Source organism: Rhinatrema bivittatum, chromosome 2 (assembly GCF_901001135.1).
Source record: "Rhinatrema bivittatum chromosome 2, aRhiBiv1.1, whole genome shotgun sequence".
NCBI classification, from domain to species: Eukaryota; Metazoa; Chordata; class Amphibia; order Gymnophiona; family Rhinatrematidae; genus Rhinatrema; species Rhinatrema bivittatum.
Window position 1 is genome coordinate 374,154,972 of NC_042616.1, and position 25,352 is coordinate 374,180,323.

Here is a 25,352-nt window from a genome sequence, read left to right on the forward strand (position 1 = left end):
ATGGAGACAAGGCAAATATGAAGACAAGGCTGGATGAGGCAAGGCAGGCATCTTAATTGGCATCTCAGAGACATTGTGGAAGGAGGATAACCAATGGGACAGTGCTATACCTGGGTACAAATTATATCGCAATGATAAAGAGGAGCAGCTTGGTAGCGGGGTGGCACTTTATGTCCAGGATGACATAGAATCCAACAGGATAAAGATCCTGCAAGAGACTAAATGTACAATTGAATCTTCATAGTTAGAAATCCTTTGTGTGTATACTACCGTCTACCTTGCTAAAATGACGAGATGGACAGTGAAATGGTAAGAGAAATTAGGAAAGCTAATCAAATTGGTAGTTCATTAATAATGGGATATTTCATTTACCCAATATTGAATGGGTAAATGTAACATCAGGAAATGCTAGAGAAATAAAGTTCCTGGATGGAATAAATGACAGTTTTATGGAGGAATGGGTTCAGGAACCAACAAGAGAGGGAGCAATTTTAGATCTAATTCTCAGTGGAGCACAGGATTTGATGAAAGCAGTAATGGTGGTAGGACCGCTTGGCAATAGTGCTCATAATATGATCACATTTTAATTAATGACTGGCAGGGGGGGGGGGGGGGGGGGGGGGGGACGACACACTAAGTAAATCCACGGCTCTAGCACTAAACTTTCAAAAGGGAAACTTTTATAAAATGAGAAAAATAGTTAAAAAAACCCCCAAAAACAAAAAAACAAAACTGAAAGGTACAGCTAAAAATGTTAAGAGTAGAGATGTGCTTCGTTTTTTTCTACCGGGTCGTTTTTTGACTCGGATACTTCGTGGTAAAATTCGGGTTTTCTCGTTTAGTTTTTTTGAAAAACGAAACGAGGAAACCCGAAACCGGGCCAAAAAACGAAACGGGAAACGAAGCTAAAAAAAAAACCACCCCAAGCATTTAAAATCATTTTTGTACATACATACAAACTCCCCCCCCCATCCCGATCCCTCCCCAAGACTTATGAACATCCCTGGTGGTCCAGCGGGGTCCCGGGTTCCATTTGCCCTCCGTGCCTGGTGTGCTACTGCAAGCCGTGCTCCTCAAAATGGTGCCGAATAGCCTCTGAACTACCATGTCACAGGGGCTACCGGTGCCATTGGTCAGCCCCTGTCACATGGCCATCGGCGCCATCTTGTGCTCCTATCATGTGACAGGAGCTGATCAATGGCGCCGAAAGCCTCTGTGACATAGTATGGGCAAAGGCTATCGGCGCCATTTTGATTACTGGCAGCCGACAACGAAATCGCTCCCGGACCCCCGCTGGACCCCCAGGGATTATTGGCAAGCCTTGGGGGGGTCAGGAGACCCCCCCAAGGCTCCTGACACCGGGACCCCGCTGGACCACCAGGGATGTTCGTAAGTCTTGGGGAGGGATCGGGATAGGGGGGGGGGGGGTTGTATTATAATTAATTTAAATGTTTGGGGTGGTTTTTAATTAAAAAAAAAAAATGCCTCTCTCCCCATGCAAACCCGAAAAACGAAGTTTCCCCGAAGTTCGGGGAAAATCCTTTTCTGGTTTCGGGGCCCCCGAACCACTACGAATTAGGCAATTTCGTTGTAATTGCCTAATTCGTGATAAACGACTGCACATCTCTAGTTAAGAGTGTGCAACAGGTGTGGACATTGTTAAAAAAAATACCATCTTAGAAGCGCAGTCCAGATGTATTCCATGCATTAAGAAACGTGGAAGAAAGGCCGAACAATTACCAGCATGGTGAAAAGGTGAAGTGAAGAAGGCTATTTTAGCCAAAAGATCTTCATTCAAATATTGGAAGAAGGATCCATCAGAAGAAAATAGGATAAAGCATAAGCATTCTGCACATCGATAAGATGGGCTAAGAGAGAATTTGATAAAAGTTGGCCACAGAGGCAAAAACTTTTAAAAATATATCCAAAGCAGAAAGCCTGTGAGGGAGTTGGTTGGACTGTTGGATGATCAAGGGGTTAAAGAGGCACTTAGAGAAGATAAGGCCATTGCGGAAAGATTAAACAATTTCTTTGCTTCGGTGTTCACTGAAGAAGATATTGGAGAGATACCCTTTCCAGAGAAGGTTTTCATGGGTAATGATTCAGATCAACTGAACCAAATCATGGTGAACCTTGAAGATATGGTAGGCCTGATTGACAAACTGAAGAGAAGTAAATCACCTGGACGATGATGTACACCCCAGGGTTCTGAAAGAACTAAAAAATGAAATTTCAGACCAATTTCAATTAATTTATAACCTATCATTAAAATCATCCGATGTACCTAAGATTGGAAGATGGTCAGTGTAATAAAAAGGGATCCAGGGATACTATAGACCGGTGAGCCTGTCTTCAGTGCTGGGAAAAATATTGGAAACTGTTATAAAGAATAAAATCACAAAACATTTAGATAGACATGGTATGATGGCTCACAGCCAACATGGATTTACCCAAGGGAAATCTTACCTCACAAATCTACATTTTTTTGATGGGGTGAATAAACATGTGGACAAAAGTGAATCTGTAGATGTGGTGTATTTGGATTTTCAGAAGGCGTTCGACAAAGTCCTGCATGAGAGGCTTCTGAGAAAACTAAAAAGTCATGGGATAAGAGGTGATGTCCTTTTATGGATTATAAACTGGTTAAAAGACAGGAAACAGAGAGTAGGATTAAATGGTCAGTTTTCACAGTGGAAAAAGTAAACAGTGCAGTGCCTCAGGGATCTGTACTTGGACCAGTACTTTTTAATATATTTATAAATGATCTGAAAAGGGGTACGATGCGTGGGTTGATAAAATTTGCGGATGACACAAAATTATGTAGAGTAGTTAAATCTCAAGTAGATTGTGATGAATTGCAGGAGGACCTTGCAAGACTGGAAAATTGGGCTTCCAAATGGCAGATGAAATTTAACGTAGACAAGTACAAATGATGCATATAGGGAAAAATAACCCTTGCTGTAGTTACACAATGTTAGGTTCTGTCTTAGGAGTTAGAACCCAGGAAAGAGATCTAATCGTCATAGTGGATAATACATTGAAATCGTCAGTTCAGTGTGCTGTGGTGATCAAAAAAGCAAACAGAATGTTAGGAATTATTGAAGGGATGTTGTGTTCCGCGGCCGTGGCCATCCACCTCCACCATGGCAGCGACCCGCCGTGGCAACTCCTGACACGCTCCCCGGGGCCGGTGCCCATCACCACGGGGATGGTCCGCGGTCTGGCCGCCCACTGGGGAGCCGTCCCTGCGCCTCCCTCGCGGAGTTCTGCTGGCTTTCCTCCTCAGAGGAAATCCAAGATGGCCGCCACCATCTTTAGGTGCGAGGCCACTCCCCCCTGCTGGATTTAAAGGGACCTGATCCCTTTAATGATACTCACCTGCTTCCAATGATCCAGAGCAGAGGAAGTATTTAAGGAGGCTTCCTCTGCTCATTCCTCGACTTGGCAACGTCCTCCAACGCTGTCTAGTCTGCTTGCTTCGGTGAGTTCCTTGTGCTCGGACTCTGGTTCCTGTTTCGTCTTGGTTTTCCTGGCTCCTGACTTCGGATTGGCTTATGGTGATTCTCTGGCTCCTGACTTCGGATTGGCTTACGGTGATTCTCTGGTTCCTGACTTCGGATTGGCAAGCGGTGATTCTCTGGTACACGACTTCGGACTGGTGAGCGTCGACCCTCCGGCACTCGACCTAGGAGTCCTTCAAGACCACCATCTCCAAAGGCCCACCTAAGTCCCAGCGGCCCGGGTCCCTACGGGCTCCTCCTGGGGGGACTGCGGGCTTCCAGGGCGAAGCTCCAGTTGGTCTTTGCACCGATACCCTGACCTCTCTAGGTCCACCTAAGTCCCAGCGGTCGGGTCTCTATGGGCTCCTCCCGGGGGGACCGCAGACCACCAGTTGTGAAGATCGCTCATCTGCTCATCTCCTTGTCCATCTCCACAGTAGCTTCTGTCTTCAGTGCCAAGAGTCAGCTGCTCTCCTCCTCTGTCCTGCCTCGCCACCCGACGAGAGAACCTACGGATCCTCCGCAAGGTGTAACATCCCCTTGTCGGCCCAAGGGTCCACAAGCCTGAGCATAACAAGGGAATGGCAAATAAAACGGAGGATGTCACAATGCCTCTGTATCGCTCCATGGTGAGACCGCACCTTGAATACTGTGTGCAATTCTGGTCACTGTATCTCAAAAAGGATATAGCTGCACTGGAGAAAGGGCAGAGAAGGGCGACCAAAATGATAAGGGGCACGGAATGGTTGCCCTATGAGAAAAGGCTAAAGAAGTTAGGGGTGTTTAGTTTGGAGAAGAGACGACTGAGGAAGTATATGGTAGAAGTCTACAAAATAATGAAAGGACATGAACAAGTTAATGCAAATCAGTTATTTACTCTGTCAGATAATAGAAGGACCATAGGTCACATCATGAAGTTAGCAAGTAGCTCATTTAAAACAAATCGAAGAAAATTATTTTTCACTCGGTCCATAATTAAGCTCTGGAATTCATTGCCAGAGGATGTGGTTATAGCAGTTAGAGTAATTGGGTTTAAAAAAAGGTTTATATAAGTTCCTAGAGGAAAAATTCATAAACTGCTGTTATGGTATTTAATAAACAACAAATCACGTAATCCTCAGTATCTGAACTCAGCGCTATGGCAGAATCTAATGTAACAACCTGAATGCCAAAAGTGCTCACAATGTATAGAAGATGCTGGTTTTAAAGTTGACCAATCATAATAGGCTTCATCGTAGGTGCAAGATCACTATATGACTCCGCCTTATTTTTAATCATCGGTCAATATTGATATATAGAAATTTTTTAAAGAATTTTTTCAAATGCTTAGAGAAGATATAACTTTTCTGAAAAATCACCGCTGGTTTGCTTCACTCTGAAGCCTTCGGTTCTTAACAGGCATAACATCGATATATAAAAATGTTTTCAAAGATTTTTCAAATGCTCAGTGAATGTGACTTATCTGAAAAATCACCGCTGGTATTGCTTAGTTCTGAAGCCTTCAATTCTTAACATGCTCGACATGGGTCCATGTTTCGAACGATGCCGTTCTGTCAAGTGCTTAATATCAGCGTCTACAGAATGAAAAGGATATATTATCTTGAGGCTTTAAAAAACAATACCGAAAATATAAATGTAATCAATGTGAATTCGGGTAGGCAAAGTCTCTTAAATTTGAGAAGTAGCTGATGCACTTACTGTATTTGTAGTCTTTTAAATCTTAAGTCTTTAAACATGGCGTTCCTGATTTCTGTTTCCTTTGACAGCGCTGGAAACGCCAATCTTATAAACATGCAGAAGTGTCATCATTAGTGACGTCAAGATCGTAATCAAATTATTGTATACCACTCGACAGCAATGTTCAAGCCATTAGGTTGAACTGAATTCAGTCTGTAGATCCACTGTTGCTCTCTGCGATTGAGGATAGCCTTAGTATTACCACCTCTTGGATTAATGTGAACTAATTCAATGATACGCCATTTAATATCTTGAAAACTATGATTGTATTGAAGACAATGGGATACAATTGGTGCTTGAAGTTTAGAGGTAGCTAGACAGCTGCAATGTTCCATGAGTCTAGTTTTAATAGCATGTTTAGTTCTCCCTACATAAAGGAGGGGACATGGACATTGTAACATGTAAATGACATTAGTGGAAGCACAATCTGTCTGATCATAAGCAATATGAATTTTCCCCTTTGGGTCTGTCCATGTGGGGCCAGTGATGGCTTGATTGCAGAAGGAACACTTATAACAAGTCCAGTGTCCAATGGTGGTACAATCAGAAATTATAGGTAAATCAGATAAATAAGAATGGATTAGCAGGTCTTTCAAATTCTTGCCTCGACTATATGCAATAATAGGACGTTTGTGGAAAATTGAATGCATTTTTAAAATCGGCCAATGGTGTAAAATTAACTCGTAGATTTGCGAAGAAAAAATAGAGTAAGGCAAAATGCATGTCAATGGAATTTCTTCAGAATGTTTATTAACAAGGAGTAACCAATCACGTTCTGCATTGTAAGCCCTTTTGTAAGCTAACTTGATATACTACATAGGGTAACCCCGTTGCAGGAATTTATCGATCATAAATTGTTATTGCATGATAAAGTCTGTTTATGTGTGCACAAACAACGGAGCCGAAGAAACTGACTGATGGGTAAATTTTTGCGTAAATGAAACAGGTGAAAACTAGAAAAATGTAAATAAGTATTTCTTGCACAGGGTTTAACAAAAATGTTAGAACTCAAAAATTGATCTTCTTTTTTGCTTAAATGTCCAAAAATTCAATTTGCTGAAAATCATAATGTATAGTAAACTGTAAATGGCTATCAAGTGAATTTAACCATTATAAAAAGATGCTAACGAAAGTTCATCAGAATTCCAAAGGAAAAAAACATCATCGATGTAGCGATACCAATGAGAAACGTTCTTGAATTCAGGTGCTCCATAAAGAAATTTTTGTTCAAAGGCTGCGATATATAAATTTGCGACACTGGGAGCCATGGTGGCCCCCATAGCAGTACCTTGAATCTGTAAAAATTGTTTTGAAAAATAAAATAATTTTCTGTGAGAGCTAATTGTGCCAAAATTAAAAGGAAATCTGATGGTATATGATAAGGACGTGGTCTTTGTTCCAAAGTGTCCAAAATAATTGTTAAAGCTGCTATTTGGGGTATATTAGTGTAAAGAGCTTGAATATCCAGAGTTACCAGTATTGAATTTTGCACATTATGTATTTGTTGTAAATGATTAAGCATGTGTTTAGTATCTTTTAAATAAGAAGCTGCCTGGGATATAAAAGGTTGCAAAAAGTGATCGACAAAAATAGACAATGGTTCAAGAATGGAACCCACAGTGGTGACTATTGGTCTACCAGGGGGGTCAATGATATTCTTGTGGACTTTGGGTACCATATATATGGTGGGTATAGTGGGTGAATCATTTATTAAAAATCTTCGTTCTCTTTGGGTCAAAAAGCCTTAAATAGTGGCATCTTCAAGAACATTGGATATTCTATCTTTCAACATTGGACTAGGATCTTGCTGTAATTGAACATAACTAGATAAATCACTTAAATGAGTCATTATTTTATGGATGTAATCTTCTTTATCCAGAAGCACTATAGCCCCACCTTTATTGGTTTGTTTGATGATAACAGATTTTTCTTCATTCAACAATCTTAATGCTACATTTTCTTCTCTGGATAAATTATAACATGGAGAAATAGGATGTTGTTCTAACAGACTTAAATCCCCAAGGATCAAATCAATGAATGTTTTGATAGCAGGATCAGTGGTGCCTGGGGGGGAGCCACTGTGATTTTGGAGATACAACTGAGAAATCAGCATTCGTTGCATGCTGTGTGAAATATATTGAAATTTGTAACTTCATAAAAAATTGGTATAGATGACATCTAGTTTTAAATGGATCGTAATGATGGTAAGGAACAAATGAAAGACCTTTTTGCAAAACTGAATTTTGTGTAACTGTAAGATTGAACTGTGATAAATTAATTATGATTGATTGCAGTTCTGATTTTGAGAACGTGTCCAGGGTCGCTGGTCCATGTCTGGCCAGGAGGTTTGTCGAGAGTTTCGAAAAAACGTTGGCCTTGTGATCGTGGTTCGATAATTGCTGCATCGATAATCCGATGAAGCATAAGGGGGTTGATAATTACCCGAAGATAAATCACAAGCAAATATGGCTTATTATTATCTAATGTTTAGGTGCTTGCCAGATACCTGTGACTTGAATTGGCCACTGTAGAAACAGGATACTGGGCTTGATGGACCCTTTGTCTGACCCAGTATGTTCTATGTTCTGTTGCTCCTGTTACTTGTGGTCTAGACCCATCCTGGGTCTAGACCCATCCTGTGGTCTAGACCCATCCTGGGTCTAGTCCAGATGTCACAGCTCTGCAGGCCATCCTGGCCTGCAGAGCTGTGACATCTGCCTGGTCCATGGCCTCAGCAATCTTTTGTGGGCATGTACTCTTGGACTAAAGAGGAGTTAGTGCAACCTGCAAGGTATTGTCCTCTGTGCTGTAGATCCCACCATTGCTGGCGGAATCGATGAGGCAGAGGCCTAACTGGAGCTTTGTATATACCAGCCTATGTTCCCCTTAGGTTGAGCCCTTGGGGGCTAGGGCTGGGGCTGGCAGATCTTAGGTGGAGGCCTCTGCTAATGAGGAGAAGATTCATGGATGATGGCAGGCATGCAGGAGCAGTTAAAGATAGACTTGGGTCAGGGAAGGCAGTGTTCAAGAGAAGTCCAGTAGTCAGGCAGTGGCAGGCAGTAATCAAGTGAGGTCCAGTAGTCAGGCAGTGGTCAGTGGCAGGTGGTAGTCAAGAGAGGTCTAGTAAGCAAGCTGAGGTCGATACTGGGTATTCATCCAAGGGAAGACGGGATAGATTGGCAGGGCAGGAAGACAAGGAACAATACAGGAAGTAAGGCACATAGAAGAACTGACTAAGAGCTGTGACAGATGAGACGAGGACCACAAGAACCGAAGACCAGGATGAACACCAGAAACTGAAGACTGGTACAAAGACCAGGGCCTTGGGAATGCTGAGGCAACTCACTCTATACAGGCTGTAGCGAGACTTGTTTCCGAGGCACTAGGGAAGCTTCTGCAGAGGGCTTTTAAAGATCTGAGGAGTGATGTTATCGAAGGGTGCCTGTTGGGATTTCCCACCGCTGTCCCTTTAAGGTTGTGCAAGTCAGCAAGCACGCATCCTAAGGGAAGTGGGATCCAGCGGTGTCAGTGGCATCCTGGCACGCTGCTTGAGAGCGGCATCCTGCTGCGTCATAGTATGGCCTCCCACTGAACTTGGATGTTGAGTGGCCTGGCAGCATTGCCCAAGAGGTGAGTGAAGCTGTTCGCAGGAAGAGCCCATGGGCCACCAAATGCAACAGCAATACTGAACTTAAAAATACATATCAAAATTCAAGCAACCATATTCAGCCCAAGATTCCAGTTCCTGATTCATAGCCATGGAGGGTTTGGATTCAAAGAAGAAAATGTGATGGAGGATCCAAGATAGTAGCGCTGGTTCATACCTGCTGGGCTCTGCTCCATCAACATTCTGATCCTTCTCTTTAACCTTGCTGACAATTGGGTATTCCTTTTTATCCCACAAGACAAAATCCTGATGAATAGGTTTTGCTCCCTACCAGTAATTGGAGAAAGCGAACAACTAGTTTGCTGAAATCTATATAGAATGCTGTGCCAGCTATAGATCTCCAGCATTTTTGCTTTCTCCAGCAGTTGGTAGAGGTGAAGATGCTGCAGCCTGGCAAGGTTTAGAGAAATTAATCCTGGGAGTTTCAGGCCTGGTAGCCAGCCTCCAGTTGAATAGGGCCAAGCTGGGTGATTGGTGACCCCTGGCTGCACCTGGCCTGCCAGCCCTGGAGGTGTCTGATAGCCAGAAGAGTCTGGCTCCCTTTCCCAACCTCCTCAAACCTTCCCTCTCATAAATTAAAAAAAAAAACCAAGAAAGCTGTACTTTGTCTCCCAAAGGCTACCAAAATGATAAGGGGAATGGAACAGCTTCCCTATGAGGAAAGACTAAAGAGGTTAGGACTTTTCAGCTTGGAGAAGAGACGGCCGAGGGGGGATATGATAGAGGTGTTTAAAATCATGAGAGGTCTAGAACGGGTAGATGTGAATGGGTTATCTACTCTTTCGGATAGTAGAAAGACTAGGGGGCACTCCATGAAGTTAGCATGGGGCACATTTAAAACTAATCGGAGAAAGTTCTTTTTTACTCAATGCACAATTAAACTCTGGAATTTGTTGCCAGAGGATGTGGTTAGTGCAGTTAGGATAGCTGTGTTTAAAAAAGGATTGGATAAGTTCTTGGAGGAGAAGTCCATTACCTGCTATTAAGTTCACCTAGAGAATAGCCACTGCCATTAGCAATGGTAACATGGAATAGACTTAGTTTTTTGGTACTTGCCAGGTTCATGTGGCCTGGATTGGCCACTGTTGGAGGCAGGATGCTGGGCTTGATGGACCCTTGGTCTGACCCAGTATGGCATTCTTTTATGTTCTTATGATGAGCCGATCATGAAGGGACTTATTAAAAAAAAGAAATCAGAATGGAGGAGAATGAAAGACACTCCCTTCTGACTTCTGAGGCCTGGAGGGGTGGGGGTGTAGGAGCGATCTCCCATGTGCCTCAGCAATGATTGAATGAGAAAGGCTGGACAAGCTCCGCAAGAATGTGCTGCTGATCTGTGAACATGGCAGCCCTGCTTGAGTATGGCAGCCCTGCTCAACATGTAAAGGCCACCACAGGAGTTCAGCAGTACCAGGACCAGGATGACTGCAGGGGAAGCTCTCAGCTGTAGAGCAGGGATTAATTTTGGTGGCAGACTCCAGTTCAGGCCTCTACAAGGGAGGGAAACGTACTGTGATGGAGACTATGCCATTTTAGGGGAAAGCAGCCGCATGAAGATGGCTTCCCTGGTCCTCATGCTCTTTTCATTGGAACTCTGCAACATGGATCAGGTCAAACAGTGAGGAATTCTTCCTCTAAGCCTGTGGATATGCTGGTTTTTCCTAGAATTTGTTTTACTGATGCAACAGGAGTTTTGCCTGCAAGGGGATCCCTGCTGGATTTGCCTGTCTCTTGTGTGCCTCTCTCCAAGTAGTCCAGTAACCCAACCCAGGATAAGAAATCCAGATGGGAGTTGGCTTGGAGCTGAATGCAGTTTCCTGTGCTTCTGCCTTGGGTTCCTTTTATTTTAATTTATGGAGGTAGGATGAGTGGGACAGTAATCTAGAGGGGAAACTTCTGGTGGACGGTGGCAATGAACTGCTGATTATATGTCTGTTTAAGAAGGAGGGAATCTCATCTGTGATTATGCAGGCCTTAGTGGAGTTAGACATAGTCGAAAGTCAGGTAGAGGCTTGTAAGGAAGCAGGATATCTGATTGTGGAAGGCCTGCAGAGACCATCCAAAGTCTTTCCCTTATATAGAGTGGTTAGAACCTTGGTTGCTGGTTGCGGTGGAGTGGGTCATACCACACTCTCAAGATGGGCAGACCAATGGCCAGGCTGTATCCCCTACCATGGAGGAGTTGGAGAAGCTTATGTTCCTGAAGGTGGATACGCTGATCTTGGCGGTGACATGAAAGACTATGATTCTGGTGGATGGAAACTTAGCACTGAAGGAGAAGGATAGGAGAATTGGGGTGCTCCTTAAGCAGTCTTTTGAGGTTTCTGCTCTAGTGCTATGGGGTCTATAGCAGGCATATGCCCAGAGCCTGTCTATGCTGAGTCCAATAACTTTTGATGGGATCCTCAGAAGAAGTGTGACTGAAAAGGAGGCTGAAAGGTGGGTGTGGCCTTTTTGGGTGATACTCTGTACAACCTCATTTGAACTTCAGCAAAGGGCATGGCAGTAGTTATGTCAGCTGGGCATTTGCTGTGGCTCAGAAGCTGGTCAGTAGATGTGGCATTTAAAGCGTAGTTGAGTAAATTGCCCTTTAGAGGGAAGCCTGTGTTCGGGGAGTACTCAACAAGCTAATGAAGGATTTGGAGGAGATGAAGCCCCAAAGGTTGCCGTAAGATAGGCTTAAGGGGCATTGTGTGTGGGTCTTAATAGGTCTATGTTCAGGGAGGTGAGACAGTATTGGTTTGGAAAGGGACATCCACTGCTTCTTAGCAAGGTCACTTTGGTATCCAGTCTCAGTACTTTCAAGGAGATAAAAAGGGGACCAGGGAAGGATGTGCAGGGAGCACTGGAGGCTTTAGAGGGTCCCAATGAGATTCTGCAGATCCACTCTCTGATGCAATAAACAAGTGGACTACTGTCTAACCTTTATGGGGAGTGGGCCCACATTACAACAGACAAGTGGATCCTTAGTATTATGAGAGACAATTATAGATTAACATTTTGTTGGCAGGTGGTGGACATCTTCATGAATTCCCCTGTCATTTTCTGGCAAAGCAGCGGTAGTATTTGGTTCAGCTGCTTCAGATGACAGTGGTAGTTCTAGTGCCAAGAGATGAGTGGGTGTAAGGAAGATACTCCATTTATTTTGAGTTTCCCAAGAAGGAGGGGACCCTTTGCCCTATTCTGGATCTCAGGAAGGTCAATGATGCTCCTTGGGTACCCTATTTTCATAAAGAAACAGTCCGGTGGCAGTGAGAGAAGGGGAGTTTCTTATGTCCTGGATATTACACAGGTGTACTTAAACAGTCTTCTCTGGCTGTTTCATTTAAGGTTCATCAGTTTTGTGGTCCTAGGAAGACATTTTTAGTTTCAGGTGCTCAGTTCGGTTTGTCCACAGCACCAAGGATGTTTAATATGGAATGGTGGTGGTGGCTGCTATGATGGGTAAGGAAGGTATTTTATTCCACTCCTACTTAGACAACTGATTGACATGAGCAAAGTCACTGGAAGAGAGCTAGATGTCTATCAAATGGGTGATCCAGCTCCTGTAGGACTTCAGCTGGGAAATACATTTTCCAACAAGTTGGTGCTGACCTAGTCCTTGGAGTATCTGGGGGCCCAATTTGATCCTCAGAAAGGGAAGATTTTCATAACGTTGGCAGGAACTACCAAGCTCATTTCTCAGGTTCAAAGGCAATTGTTGGTAAGTTTCTTAGGGTCTGGGATTTTTTATTTATTAATTTTCAAACACAATCAAGAATAAATCTTGAATCAAGAATAGCATTAACAGACCAAATTATAATATAGAAGAAAAAAATACAAATAGCATTTCAAATGATGCTACAAATTAGTCCACAAATTCAAAAGGGGAGATGTTATTAACATTAAGATGAGTGAGAAAAAAAGAGGAAAAAAGAAGAGAGTTGAGTGGTGAAAGAGATGCCAATACTCTGTATAGTGAGTCAAAATACTTAGAAATTTCTCACTAAATTGCTGGCATGGGGAGGCTATAGTAATGGAATCCCCTACCAGTCCTGGCCTAGAACTCTTGATATTTAACATAAACATATATACATAAGATTGCCATACTGGGTCAGACTAAAGGTCCATTAAGCCCAGTATCTGTTACCAATAGTGGCCAATGCAGGTCACAAGTACCTGGCAGGATCCCAGAGAGTAGATAGATTCCATGCTACTAATCCCAGGGATAAGCAATGGATTTCTGCTTATCAGAAATTGCTGAAGTCACATAGAAGCATAGAAGTGACGGCAGAAGAAGACCAAATAGCCCATCCAGTCTGCCCAGCAAGCTTCACACCTATTTTTTTCATACTTATCTGTTACTCTGACCGCTGAGGTCAGGGCCCTTATTTGTAACTTTTTGGTTCCAATTCCCTTCCACCCCACCCCCACCAACGATGCAGACAGCAGTGCTGGAGCTGCATCTAAGTGAAGTATCAAGCTAATTGGTTTGGGGTAGTAACCGCCATAACAAGCAAGCTACACCCATGCTTTTTTGTTTACCCAGACTATGTAATTCATTCCTTGTTAGTTGATGCTGAATATAAATCATCTTTTCTTTATTCTCTCTGCCGTTGAAGCAGAGAGCTAGGCTGGATGTGCATTGAAAGTGAAGTATCAGGCTTATTTGGTTTGGGGTAGTAACTGCCGTAACAAGCAAGCTACTCCCCTGCTTTTTTGTGGATGCAAATCCTTTTTTCCACATTTCCTCTTGCTGTTGAAGCATAAAGCAATGTTGGAGTCGCATTAACTGTGTGTATGTTTATTGAATAAGGATATTAATCTCCAGGTAGTAGCTGTCATTCCCACAAGCAAGCCACCCCCTTGCCTCTTCTCTTCATTCACATCCTCTAGACTTTATGGATCCACAGTGTTTGTCCCACGCCCCTTTGAAATCCTTCACAGTTTTGGTCTTCACTACTTCCTCCGGAAGGGCATTCTAGGCATCCATCACCCTCTCCGTGAAGAAATACTTCCTGACATTGGTTCTGAGTCTTCCTCCTTGGAGTTTTAAATTGTGACCCCTGGTTCTGCTGATTTTTTTCTATCAGAAAAGGTTTGTCGTTGTCTTTGGATCATTAAAACCTTTCAAGTATCTGAAAGTTTGAATCATATCAGCCCTGCTCCTCCTTTCCTCCAGGGTGTACATATTTAGATTCTTCAATCTATTCCTCATAAGTCATTCGATGAAGACCATCCACCTTTTTGGTCGCCCTTCTCTGGACCGCCTCCATCCTGTCTCTGTCCTTTCGGAGATACGATCTCCAGAACTGAACACAGTACTCCAGGTGAGGCCTCACCAAGGACCTGTATAAGTGGATTATCACTTCCCTTTTCTTACTCGATATTCCTCTCTATGTAGCCCAGCATTCTTCTAGCCTTAGCTATCGTCTTGTCACATTGTTTTGCTGACTTCAGATCATTAGAGACTATCACCCCAAGATCTCTCTCCTGCTCCGTACATATCAGCCCTTCTCCCCCCATCGAATACAGTTCTTTCGGATTTCCACACCCCAGCTGCATGACTCTGCACTTCTTGGCATTGAATCTCAGCTGCCATGTCTTCGACCACTCTTCCAGCTTCCTTAAATCCCGTCTCATTCTCTCCACTCCTTCCAGCGTGTCCACTCTGTTGCAAAAAGACAAACCTTACCTTCTGTCCCATCCGCAATGTCACTCACAAAGATATTGAACAGGACTGGTCCCAACACTGATCCCTGCGGCACTCCGCTTAACACCGCTCTCTCTTCAGAGTAAGTTCCATTTACCATCACACATTGTTTTCTGTCCGTCAACCAGTTTGCAATCCAGACCACCACCTCGGCACTCACTCCTAAGCTGCTCATTTTATTCACCAGTCTCCTGTGTGGGACCGTATCAAAAGCCTTGCTGAAATCCAAGTAGATGACATCGAGTGCTTTTCCTTGATCCAATTCCTTGGTTACCCAGTCAAAAAAATCAATCAGATTTGTCTGACAGGATCTTCCCCTGGTGAATCCATGCTGCCTTATATAGGTAGAATTAAAAGAAAGAAAATTAGCAGGTTAAAACACTATTGCGGGGAAAAATCAACAAGATACATTAGTAGTGCATAATGAAGTTATTAAAGTGGAGGAGAGGGTTAAAAATCTAGAAGAAATGGGTAAAAAAAACTTAGAATTCCAAGCTGCTGTAGCAACAGATAGAGATGCAATGTCTAGAAGATTAGAATCCATTGAAAATAATTCTAGGCGACTGAATTTAAGGCTGCTCAACTTCCCTAGAGTAGTTGGACAGACCCCAGTTGAGACGCTAAAAATATTTTTGAAGGAAGTATTGCTTTTTTCTGAAGAAGAATTACCTGTGATAAGTTTCTGTTACTTTCTTCCTAAGAAAAACTCTAACCTGGAGACATTAGAAATTAGGGATGTGAATCGTTTTTTGATGATTTAAAATATCGTCCGATATATTTTAAATCGTCAAAAATCGTTAGAGCCGTGATACAATAACAATTCCCCCGATTTATCGTCAAAAAATCGTAAATCGGGGGAAGGGGGAGGGCGGGAAAACCGGCACACTAAAACAACCCTAAAACTCACCCCGACCCTTTAAAATAAATCCCCCACCCTCCCGAACCCCCCCAAAATGCCTTAAATTACCTGGGGTCCAGAGGAGGGGTCCCGGTGTGATCTTTTACTCTCGGACCTCCGTGCGTTGTAGAAATGGCGCCGGCGCTACCTTTGACCTGTCATATGACAGGTCAAAGGTAGCGCCGGCGCCATTTTGTTTTTTTGTCCCCCGACGGCAGGAGCGTAGGAGATCGCTCCCGGACCCCCGCTGGACCCCCAGGGACTTTTGGCCAGCTTGGGGGGGCCTCCTGACCCCCACAAGACTTGCCAAAAGTCCAGAGGGGGTCCGGAACGATCTCCTACCGTGAATCGTTTTTCCGTACGGAAAATGGCGCCGGCCATACGCCATGGCCGGCGCCATTTTCCGTACGGAAAAACGATTCGCCTGCAGGAGGTCGTTCCGGACCCCCGCTGGACCCCCAGGGACTTTTGGCCAGCTTGGGGGGGCCTCCTGATCCCCACAAGACTTGCCAAAAGTCCAGCAGGGGTCCGGAACGACCTCCTGCAGTCAAATCGTGTTGCCGTACGGCCGGCGCCATTTTGCGCAAAATTGACAGGCGCCGGCGCTACCTTTGACCTGTCATATGACAGGTCAAAGGTAGCGCCGGCGCCATTTCTACAACACACGGAGGTCTGAGAGTAAAAGATCACACTGGGACCCTTCCTCTGGACCCCAGGTAATTTAAGGCATTTTGGGGGGGTTTGGGAGGGTGGGAGATTTATTTTGAAGGGTCGGGGTGGGTTTTAGGGTTGTTTTAGTGTGCCGGTTTTCCCGCCCTCCCCCTTCTCCTCCCCCCCCCACTGGACCCCAGGTAATTTAAGGCATTTGGGGGGGGGGGTTCGGGAGGGTGGGGGATTTATTTTAAAGGGTCGGGTGGGTTTTAGGGATGTTTTAGTGTGCCGGTTTTCGATTTACACGATTTACACGATATTTAAAAAACCCAAACTGCGACGATCCGATTCCCTCCCCTTCCCAGCCGAAATCGATCATTAAGACGATCGATCACACGATTCACATCGTGTGATCGATCTGCAAGCAGATCCTCAGCCGGGCCCTGCTTCCCGTTTTTGACTCCTGCATAGAGAGCAGCAGCCAGTTTCCACTGCCTCACATACCAGGGGGAGGTCGATTATGCCATTTCAACAACAGGTGGCAGACAATCACCTCAGACCAGTGGGTCCTTACCATAATCTCTCAAGGTTATCGCCTGAACTTTCTCTCCATTCCACCGGACTCCCTACCTCTACCGGCGTGGAGAACATCCGACCACTCACTACTCCTGGAGCGGGAGGTCTTCCTCCTACTCCAGTCCAGAGCAATAGAACCAGTACCTTACTCTCAACAAGGCCTAGGATTCTATTCCCGGTACTTTCTAATCCCCAAAAAATCGGGAGGCGTTCGTCCAATTCTGGACCTACGTGCCCTCAACAAGTACCTCCAATGAGAAAAGTTCAAGATGGTAACTTTGGGTTCCCTCCTTCCTCTTCTGCAAAGAGGAGACTGGCTCTGCTCTCTCGATCTCTAAGATGCGTACATGCACATTGCGATAAATCCATCTCATCGCAGGTTCCTGAGATTTCTAGTAGGCCCCCAATCACTATCAATACTGAGTGCTCCCATTCGGCCTGGCATCTGCACCACGGGTCTTCATTAAGTGCCTCGTAGTAGTAGCAGCCTTCCTCAGGACTCAAGGTGTTCACGTCTACCCCTATCTGGACGATTGGTTGATCAGGGTTCCCACTCAGCAAGCTGCTCTGTCGTCCCTACGTCTTACTTCACACACTCTGATTTCACTAGGATTTCTCGTCAACTACGCAAAATCCTGCTTAGTCCCATCTCAAAATTTATCATTCATAGGGGCAGACTTGGACACCTTACAGGCAAAGGCATTTCTGCCTCGACAGCGAGCTCTCACTCTCATCTCCCTTGCACACCAGCTACAGTCTCAGCAACGCTTGACTGCACGCCACTTCCTTATCCTACTGGGACACATGACGTCCTCAATACAGGTTACCCCAATGGCCCGCTTGGCCATGAGAGTCATGCAGTGGACTCTAAGGTCACAATGGACTCAGTCTGTCCAACCTCTTTCAACCACTGTCCACATCACCGACTCACTCCGTCAGTCTCTAGCCTGGTGGAAAAATCAGATCAATCTCCTCCAAGGCCTGCCCTTCCAGGCTCCAGACCCTCAAATAATTCTCACCACCGATGCTTCTAACCTCGGCTGAGGAGCCCATGTGGCCGATTTGCAAACACAAGGAACTTGGTCTCCAGAGGAAGCCAAACACCAAATCAATTTCCTGGAGCTTCGAGCAATCAGATATGCTCTCAGGGTATTTCAGGATCACCTTTCCAATCAGATCATCCTGATTCAGATGGACAACCAGGTGGCCATGTGGTACATCAACAAACAGGGAGGGACGGGCTCCTTCCTACTGTGTCAGGAAGCTGCGCAGATATGGGCGGAGGCCCTCTCCCACTCGATGTACCTCAGGGCCACCTATATGCTGGGAGTGGACAATGTGTTGGCGGACAACCTAAGTCGTGTTTTCCATCCGCACGAGTGGTCCCTCAACCCCTCAGTAGCAGACGTAATATTGCAACTTTGGGGTCTTCCTCACATAGACCTCTTTGCATCACCTCAAAACCTCAAGGTAGAGAACGTTTGCTCTCTCACTCGCAGCCAACACTCACAGCGAAGATATGCGTTCTCCCTCTCATGGGCAACCGGTCTCCAATATGAATTTCCTCCACTTCCACTTCTCTCGAAGGCTCTCGTGAAGTTACATCAGGACAAGGGACGCATGATCATGATAGCACCTCACTGGCCTCACCAAGTATGGTTTCCAATACTTCAGGATCTTTCCATTCGCAGGCAAATTCCCTTGGGAACAGACCCGCTTCTGATCACTCAGAACGACGGGTGCCTGCACCACCCCAGTCTTCAAGCTTTGTCCCTGACGGCCTGGATGTTGAAAGATTATCAGCCACTTAACCTTTCGGAGCCAGTTTCCCGTGTCCTGATTGCTTCGCGGAAGCCTTCCACAGGAAAGTCTTACTTCTACAAATGGAACAGGTTTAAGTCATGGTGTTCTCCTCAATCCCTTGATCCCTTTACCTGTTCCACCATGAAGTTTCTAGACTATCTCTGGCACTTGCCAGAATCAGGTCTAAAAACTTCCTCCATCAGAATGCATGTCAGTGCGGTGGCCACCTTCCATAAAGGTGTCAGGGATGTTCCTATTTCAGTACAACCCCTCGTAACACGTTTTCTGAAAGGCTTGCTTCACCTCAAGCCTCCACTATGCCCTCCGGCCCCTTCTTGGGACCTCAATCTGGTTTTGGGTCAGCTCATGAAACCACCATTCGAGCCTCTCCAATTCTGTGATCTTCGCTATCTCACATGGAAAATGATTTTTCTTTTGGCAATCACATCTGCTCACAGAGTTAGTGAGTTACAGGCCCTAGTTACCTATCTGCCTTACACTAAACGTCTGCAGGACCGGGCAGTACTCCGCACTCACCCTAAGTTCTTACCTAAGGTAGTATTGGAGTTTCACATTAATCAATCCATTATACTACCTACCTTCTTTCCCAGACCTCACTCCAATCCAGGAGAAACAGGCTCTGCATACCCTTGACTGCAAACGGGCTCTAGCCTTCTATCTAGACCGTACAGCTGCCCACAGGAAAAGCACTCAATTGTTTGTCTCTTTCCATTCCATCAAATTGGGACAGCCTGTGGGTAAGCAGACTCTCTCCTCCTGGTTAGCGGACTGCATATCCTTTTGCTATCAGCAAGCAGGCATTCCGCTTCAAAACCATGTTAAAGCACACTCTGTGAGGGCCATGGCGACATCAGTAGCGCAGCTATGCTTGGTGCCGCTTCCTGACATTTGCAGGGCTGCTACCTGGAGTTCTGTCCATACCTTTACAGCCCACTATTGCTTAGACAAGGCCGGAAGACAAGATTCCATCTTCGACCAGTCTGTCTTGCGAAACCTTTTTACAACTTGATGTACCAACACCCTTCCGCCTGCCCGTTAGGGTTCAGGATGCCCTCTACCAAATTCCACCCCAGTCCTTGTGCCTATTGCACATCTTGAGTACATTTGGTGCATTTCTCGGACATCCTCAGCTCGGTATTCACCCATATGTGAGGACTACCATCCTGCTTGCTTGAGAAAGCAAGTGTTGCTTACTTGTAACAGGTGTTTTCACAGGACAGCAGGATGTTAGTCCTCACGAAATTCGCCCGCTGCCCCGCAGTGTTGGGTTCGTTATGTTTTCTTATTTTATTTTTCGGCACTTCCTGCAGCTTTAAACAAGATTGAAGAGGGACCCCTGCTGGCTGCAGGTTTAGTGCCATACTGGGCATGCCCAGTATGTGCCAGTCAAAGTTCTAGAAACACCTGTTACAGGTAAGCAACACTTACTTTCCAAAACAGAAGAGGATCCTCTAAAAAATATACCTCTCCAGAACTTAAATATGAAGGAAGAATGATAAAGGATAAGGAAGAGAGTAATAACCAGAACTTCCTGGCTTTCCCTTTAAGGACAAAAAAATACTTCTGTAAACCCGAAATTATCAAATAAAGCAAAATGCACGCTCTAACTTTCTGGGTGGGCCCTGGACTGTATTTGAAAATTAATAAATACAAATTCAAAGAAAAGAAATTAAATAAGAGCTTTCAAAAACTATAAATATTAATCATTTTTCAGAAGTGAAATATAGCAGAATGTAAAAGAGGAATTTTAATGATTTAAAAACAATCTATGTTTAATGTTAGCAAATCAATCTGAATGGAAATAATTATAGATGCGTGTTATAATCTGTTCTCTTAATTTTCTAATTTAAAAGTGAAAACATATACACCAAAGTCCTCAGAAACTGGGGCAAGGAGAAATAATGTGTAAATTATGATTTTATTTTCTATTAACTGACAGTCATCATATCTGAACATTTTTCCTAGTGCTGCTCCTGCTGCCGGAAGTCAGCTGGGGTGAAATTCTGCTTTATGTATTAATTTATGTTTTTGTTCATAAATTCAAATATCTTTTCTTATTATTATTGATTTCATTATAAGTGAGAACTACATCTTTGGAAAATTTGACATCTTCTGTAAGCGTTTACGGAAGATTGCTGACATGAGCAGCATACTGGAGAGCCTGTCTGATCTGCAGAATATCCGAACTGAAGGCATTGAAAAACTCAGCATCCGTTACCAGACAATTGTTACCAACACCAAATCCAAAACCTACGATATCCTAAACCACAGGAAGCAAGAGGTATGGTATATTGTCATCAGTGACAGATTAAAGGGAGGGAAGGGATAGATAGGACAGTTTCCTGGGGCCCTTTTGGTTCCAGGTAAAGAGAAATAGGAGTAGGAGTGGGGGGTTTTGCTGGGATACCACTCATGGCTCAATGCCCCCTTAATCTGTCCCTGATCATCATTAGCAGCTCTTGTAAAATTATAAAGTCAGCAGCCTAAATCTATTAAATTGCTGAAAACCATTTTGTACGGTAGATTCTCATTTCATTTATCTAGGTTATAACCAGGTCTCTGGTTTGCTGTAATTGCATACTTGGCAGTAACTGCTGCAGGATCTATCTCCTGCCACATAATTTGCTGTTTCTTGTGGAATTGTGGGCTACCAGGGGCCCTGTTGCTGCTGATTACTACTGCTTCCTTTAAGAACCACCTGCTCGGTTGCTGCATCTTCTCTTTTTCACTGGTTGCTGGCAGCCACATGCTCCCTTACCCTGCTGGGTCTCTGCACATCCTTCAGCACCCCTTTGTTGGGCAACTTCAGATTTTCAGCCCTGAGAAGCTGACAAGATTTTGGTTGGTCTATTGAGGTTCATAAGAACATAAGATATGCCATACTGGGTCAGACGAAGGGACCATCAAGCCCAGTATCCTGTTTCCAACAGTGGCCAATCCAAGTCACAAGTATCTGGCAAGTACCCAAACATTAGATAAATCACAAGCTACTATTGCTTATTAATTACCGTAATAGCAGTTTATGGATTTTTTTCTCTAGGAACTTAACCAAATCTTTTTAAAACCCATTTACACTAACTGCTGTAACCATATCCTCTGGCAATGAATTCCAGAGCTTAACTATGCACTGAATGAAAAATAATTTTTTTTATTTGTTTTAAATAAGCTACTTGCTAACTTAATGGAGTGCCCCCTGGTCCTTCTATTATCTGAGAGAGTAAATAACTGATTTACATTATCTTGTTCAAGTCCTTTCATGATTTTGTAGTCTTCTATCATATCCCCACTCAGTCATCTCTTCTCCAAACTGAACAGCCCTAACTTCTTTAGCCTTTCTCATAGGGCATTTTGCAGTTACTGGCATGGCCCCAATGGTCATCCTTGTAGTTTTAGATCTGAGTGACTTATCAGAACCAGTTCGGAAATTTGCGGTTACCTGGGTTCACAATGTGTTAAGTGTGCTGTCTGTGGCAGACTTGCGGCACGGCCCCCTTACCTGTCTGCAGTAACTCCAGCTCCTTTTTCCTCGTCTTTGGCAGCAGTGGGCTGCCAGCTCCGTCCTCGGGCCTCCCCTGGTGCCTCCGGCTCAGCTGCAGTCCCTGGCATTCCCGGTCCAGCCACCACGACCATTGCTTCACGTTGGGCCTCTCCACATGGCCCGAGGAGAGACTCAGCTACTCGGCGCCGTGCCTCTCCCTAGGCACGCAAGCGCGCATCATCAATGCTTAAGTAGGGCCTACGGCGGGAACCAAGCCATGGCCCTGGATAATATCAGCGGAGCTTCAGTATTTAAGCTCAGGCTCCGTTCCCTAGCTTTGCCTTTGCAACAGGTCTCCTTGCTGGTCGAGTACTCCTTGCCTCCTTAGAGATTCGTCTCATTCCTGTGTTCCTGTTCCTCGTTGATCCTGGTTCCTGTCTCCTTGTTCCTACGTTCCTGCCTTGCACCTTTCCTCAGATTGCCTACAGGTACTTTGACTGTGCTTCGCCTGACCACGCCATTGACTCTCTCCGAGCCCGGACCTCTGCTTCGCCTGACCACGCCATTGACTCTCTCCAAGCCTGGACCTCTGCTTCGCCTGACCACGCCATTGACTCTCTCCAAGCTCGGACCTCTGCTTCGCCTGACTATGCCGTTGCCTCTCTCCAGACCCAGACCTCTGCTTCGCCTGACTACGCCGTTGCCTCTCTCCAGCCCCAGACCTCTGCATTGCCTGAGTACGGCCGTTGCCTCTCTCCAGACCCAGACCTCTGCATTTCCTGACTACGTCATTGCCTCTCTCCAGACCCAGACCTTGCTTCTGTGTGGTAGTGTGGAGGAAATATATGATATCATCTACTCAGTCTTGGGTAAGAGATCACCGCTCCTGAGACATACAAGCCCTAGGTAAATGACAGATGAGGCACAGAGCTGTAGCTTGAAACTTTTAACCCTTTCTGAGCCAACTGAGGGAGGAGTTGCAGCGTGCCTGTAATGGAAGACTGGAAAGAGAGAGAACATAGTAGTAAATAATCAACATACTGGAGAAGAATAAAGTTCCCTGGGAAATCAAAATCAGCAAGAACATCATGTAATGTCTAAGAGAAAATGGAGGGAGAATGTATAATTGTAACAGTGTGATCCATATATATTGCTGGCCATCAAATGTAATGGTGCCACTGGCATGGAGAAAAACATGGGGCATAAATCCACAAGAAAGATGGCAGTGGCATCAGAAGGGATCTTAGATAAGAAAGTATAAGGATCTGGGACACTAGGCAGTACAATGGAATGTATGGAACTCAGATCTTGGACAAGCTGTTATTTATTTGTGCCAGACATTGAAATAGTTAAAATGGGAGTATTGCAGCTTTTCAGATCATTTGAAGGGATTTTAACAAGTACACCTTGCTCCAGAAATTCTATAAGAACAGGTTTGGGAGCATGTGGGTGTAAGGGATACTGCTACACATCCAGCAAGTAGCTTTATTGAACAACATAGATTGTGACTGGAGCAATTGCAAGGAGACCTACATCATTGCTAGACATGGTCCACAAAGAATCAGGGAAACAGCAGAGATCAAATACAACAGGAGAGGAAAAGGTAGTGTGAGGAGTCTGGAGAGCCTGATTCCTAGAGACTGTACTGCAAGGAGGGTGCCCGATGGCGAGGATATTAGTGACACAGGAAATTGAAGAGAAACCACACCTCGCTCAGTGTAAAAGATAGTACAGCCAAGCTTCCAAAGCAAGTCTTGACTGAGAAGATTAAGAGGCGAGGCGTAGGAAAGGAGGAAGGAATGGGAAGTCTCGAGTGGGCCCACTGTCACAGGAAGGGGTAGGTGAAAGAGAGTGCCTCTCGAATGTTAGTCACACCCGCAACTTGAAGACTCTGAGAAGGAAAGCAGAAATGAAGGGACAGACCGCATCTAGAGAGTGGTGTGTAGCTCCAATGTCTAAGAGACACTCCACTAGGTGATTGGAAGAGCGTGCTATGGCAAATCAGATAAGGGGAGCAGGATCTTGCAGGGAGATTCCAGACAGGGGGCAGTCCTTTTTCCAGTGACCTAAGTGCTTGCAGCCAGCACTCCAGTTGGAGGTCATACCTCCTCAGTCTCACCCCCAACCACAGCCTGTGTACACCCCCCCCCCCTTTTTCTTCTGCCACTTGTATCTGCCCTATGTGACAGCCTGGGTGGCTTTGCTGGTAGCTATTTGCTCAAAGCATGTTTGAGCAACAGCACAAACATTAGAGGGGAGGTATGAGGGAGTGTATTTATTTAGATTTTTATATTCTGCTTTTCGGCACTTCAGAGTGTACATCAAAGCGGTTTACATTCAGGAACTATAGGTATTTCCCTGTCCCCACAGGGCTGACAATCTAATTTTGCACCTGAGAGAAAAGAGGATAAAGTGACTTGCCCAAGGTCACAAGGAGTGACAGTGGGATTTGAACTGTAGGTCATAACCCACTGCTCTAACCACTAAGCTGCCTCATTCTACCTTAATGGACCGAGCTCAGATATTTTGCCTAGTCCTCCTTAAGCTTAGGCTCCCCAAGGTAGCCTAGGAGGAGGGAGGACTCCAACCCTGAGCATAAAACCTGAGGGCCTGAAAAGGGTAGACGGTCAGGGAAGCTGATGTCAGGGGAGCTTATAGACTGCTTGAGTTCAAGGAGCCTATTCTATTATCTGTTGCCCCTTGTGTGTCTTTAAGATCACTGTAAATAAAGAGCACTTTAAGCACAGCCAGAGTTTCTGTGTGCTTTCCACTGGCTGTGACCACGCCACTGAGCACTCGAATGCCACATATGGTGTTAGAGAGAGATCCCTCTAAGCAAATCAGAGGGAAAAAACAGTCTCTAGGGAGGACTGTGAAGAGGAACAGTTGTTTGCTGTGTTGCTTCTTAGTAGCTGAAGAAAGGATGTGACTCTGCTGAGCACTAAGAAAAAAAACTTGCAGTTTTTTTCTCTCTCTCTTTCCTGGGGCCCTCCCTGCTCCAACCCAGCTTGTGTGCAGGCTAAGGGGACTATTCCTGCCTGGTTAGAGAGGGGTCAAACAGTAAATAAGGGCTGGAGAGCCAGCAGGGTTTTTTGTTTTGTTTGTTCTCCTACACCCGGAGTATCATTTAAAATGGAGCAAGTGATCCAAATTCTTGCCACTGGCCAACAGCAGCTGCAGAGTGCCTTGTAAGCACAAATTACCCAGCAGGAAGTGTTACAAGCGCAGGAAGTGTTGCACCGCCTTATGCAGATAGCCCAGGTGGTTCAAACTGCTGTGGCCTGTCCACTGTCAGTGTTGCCAACCCTTCACAAGATGACCCCAGGAGA

At 45.0% G+C, this 25,352-nt stretch overlaps 1 protein-coding gene across 1 annotated transcript in view; it reads left to right on the top strand.

Moving 5' to 3' along the window:
- Nucleotides 1–25,352, top strand: part of LOC115083294 (dynein heavy chain 5, axonemal-like) — a 1,259,434-nt gene that overhangs the window by 73,519 nt on the left and 1,160,563 nt on the right. The window contains exon 11 of the mRNA XM_029587102.1: nt 20,625–20,826. Within this exon, the coding sequence (XP_029442962.1) occupies nt 20,625–20,826 (202 nt within the window). The remainder of the gene's footprint in view (nt 1–20,624; nt 20,827–25,352) is intronic.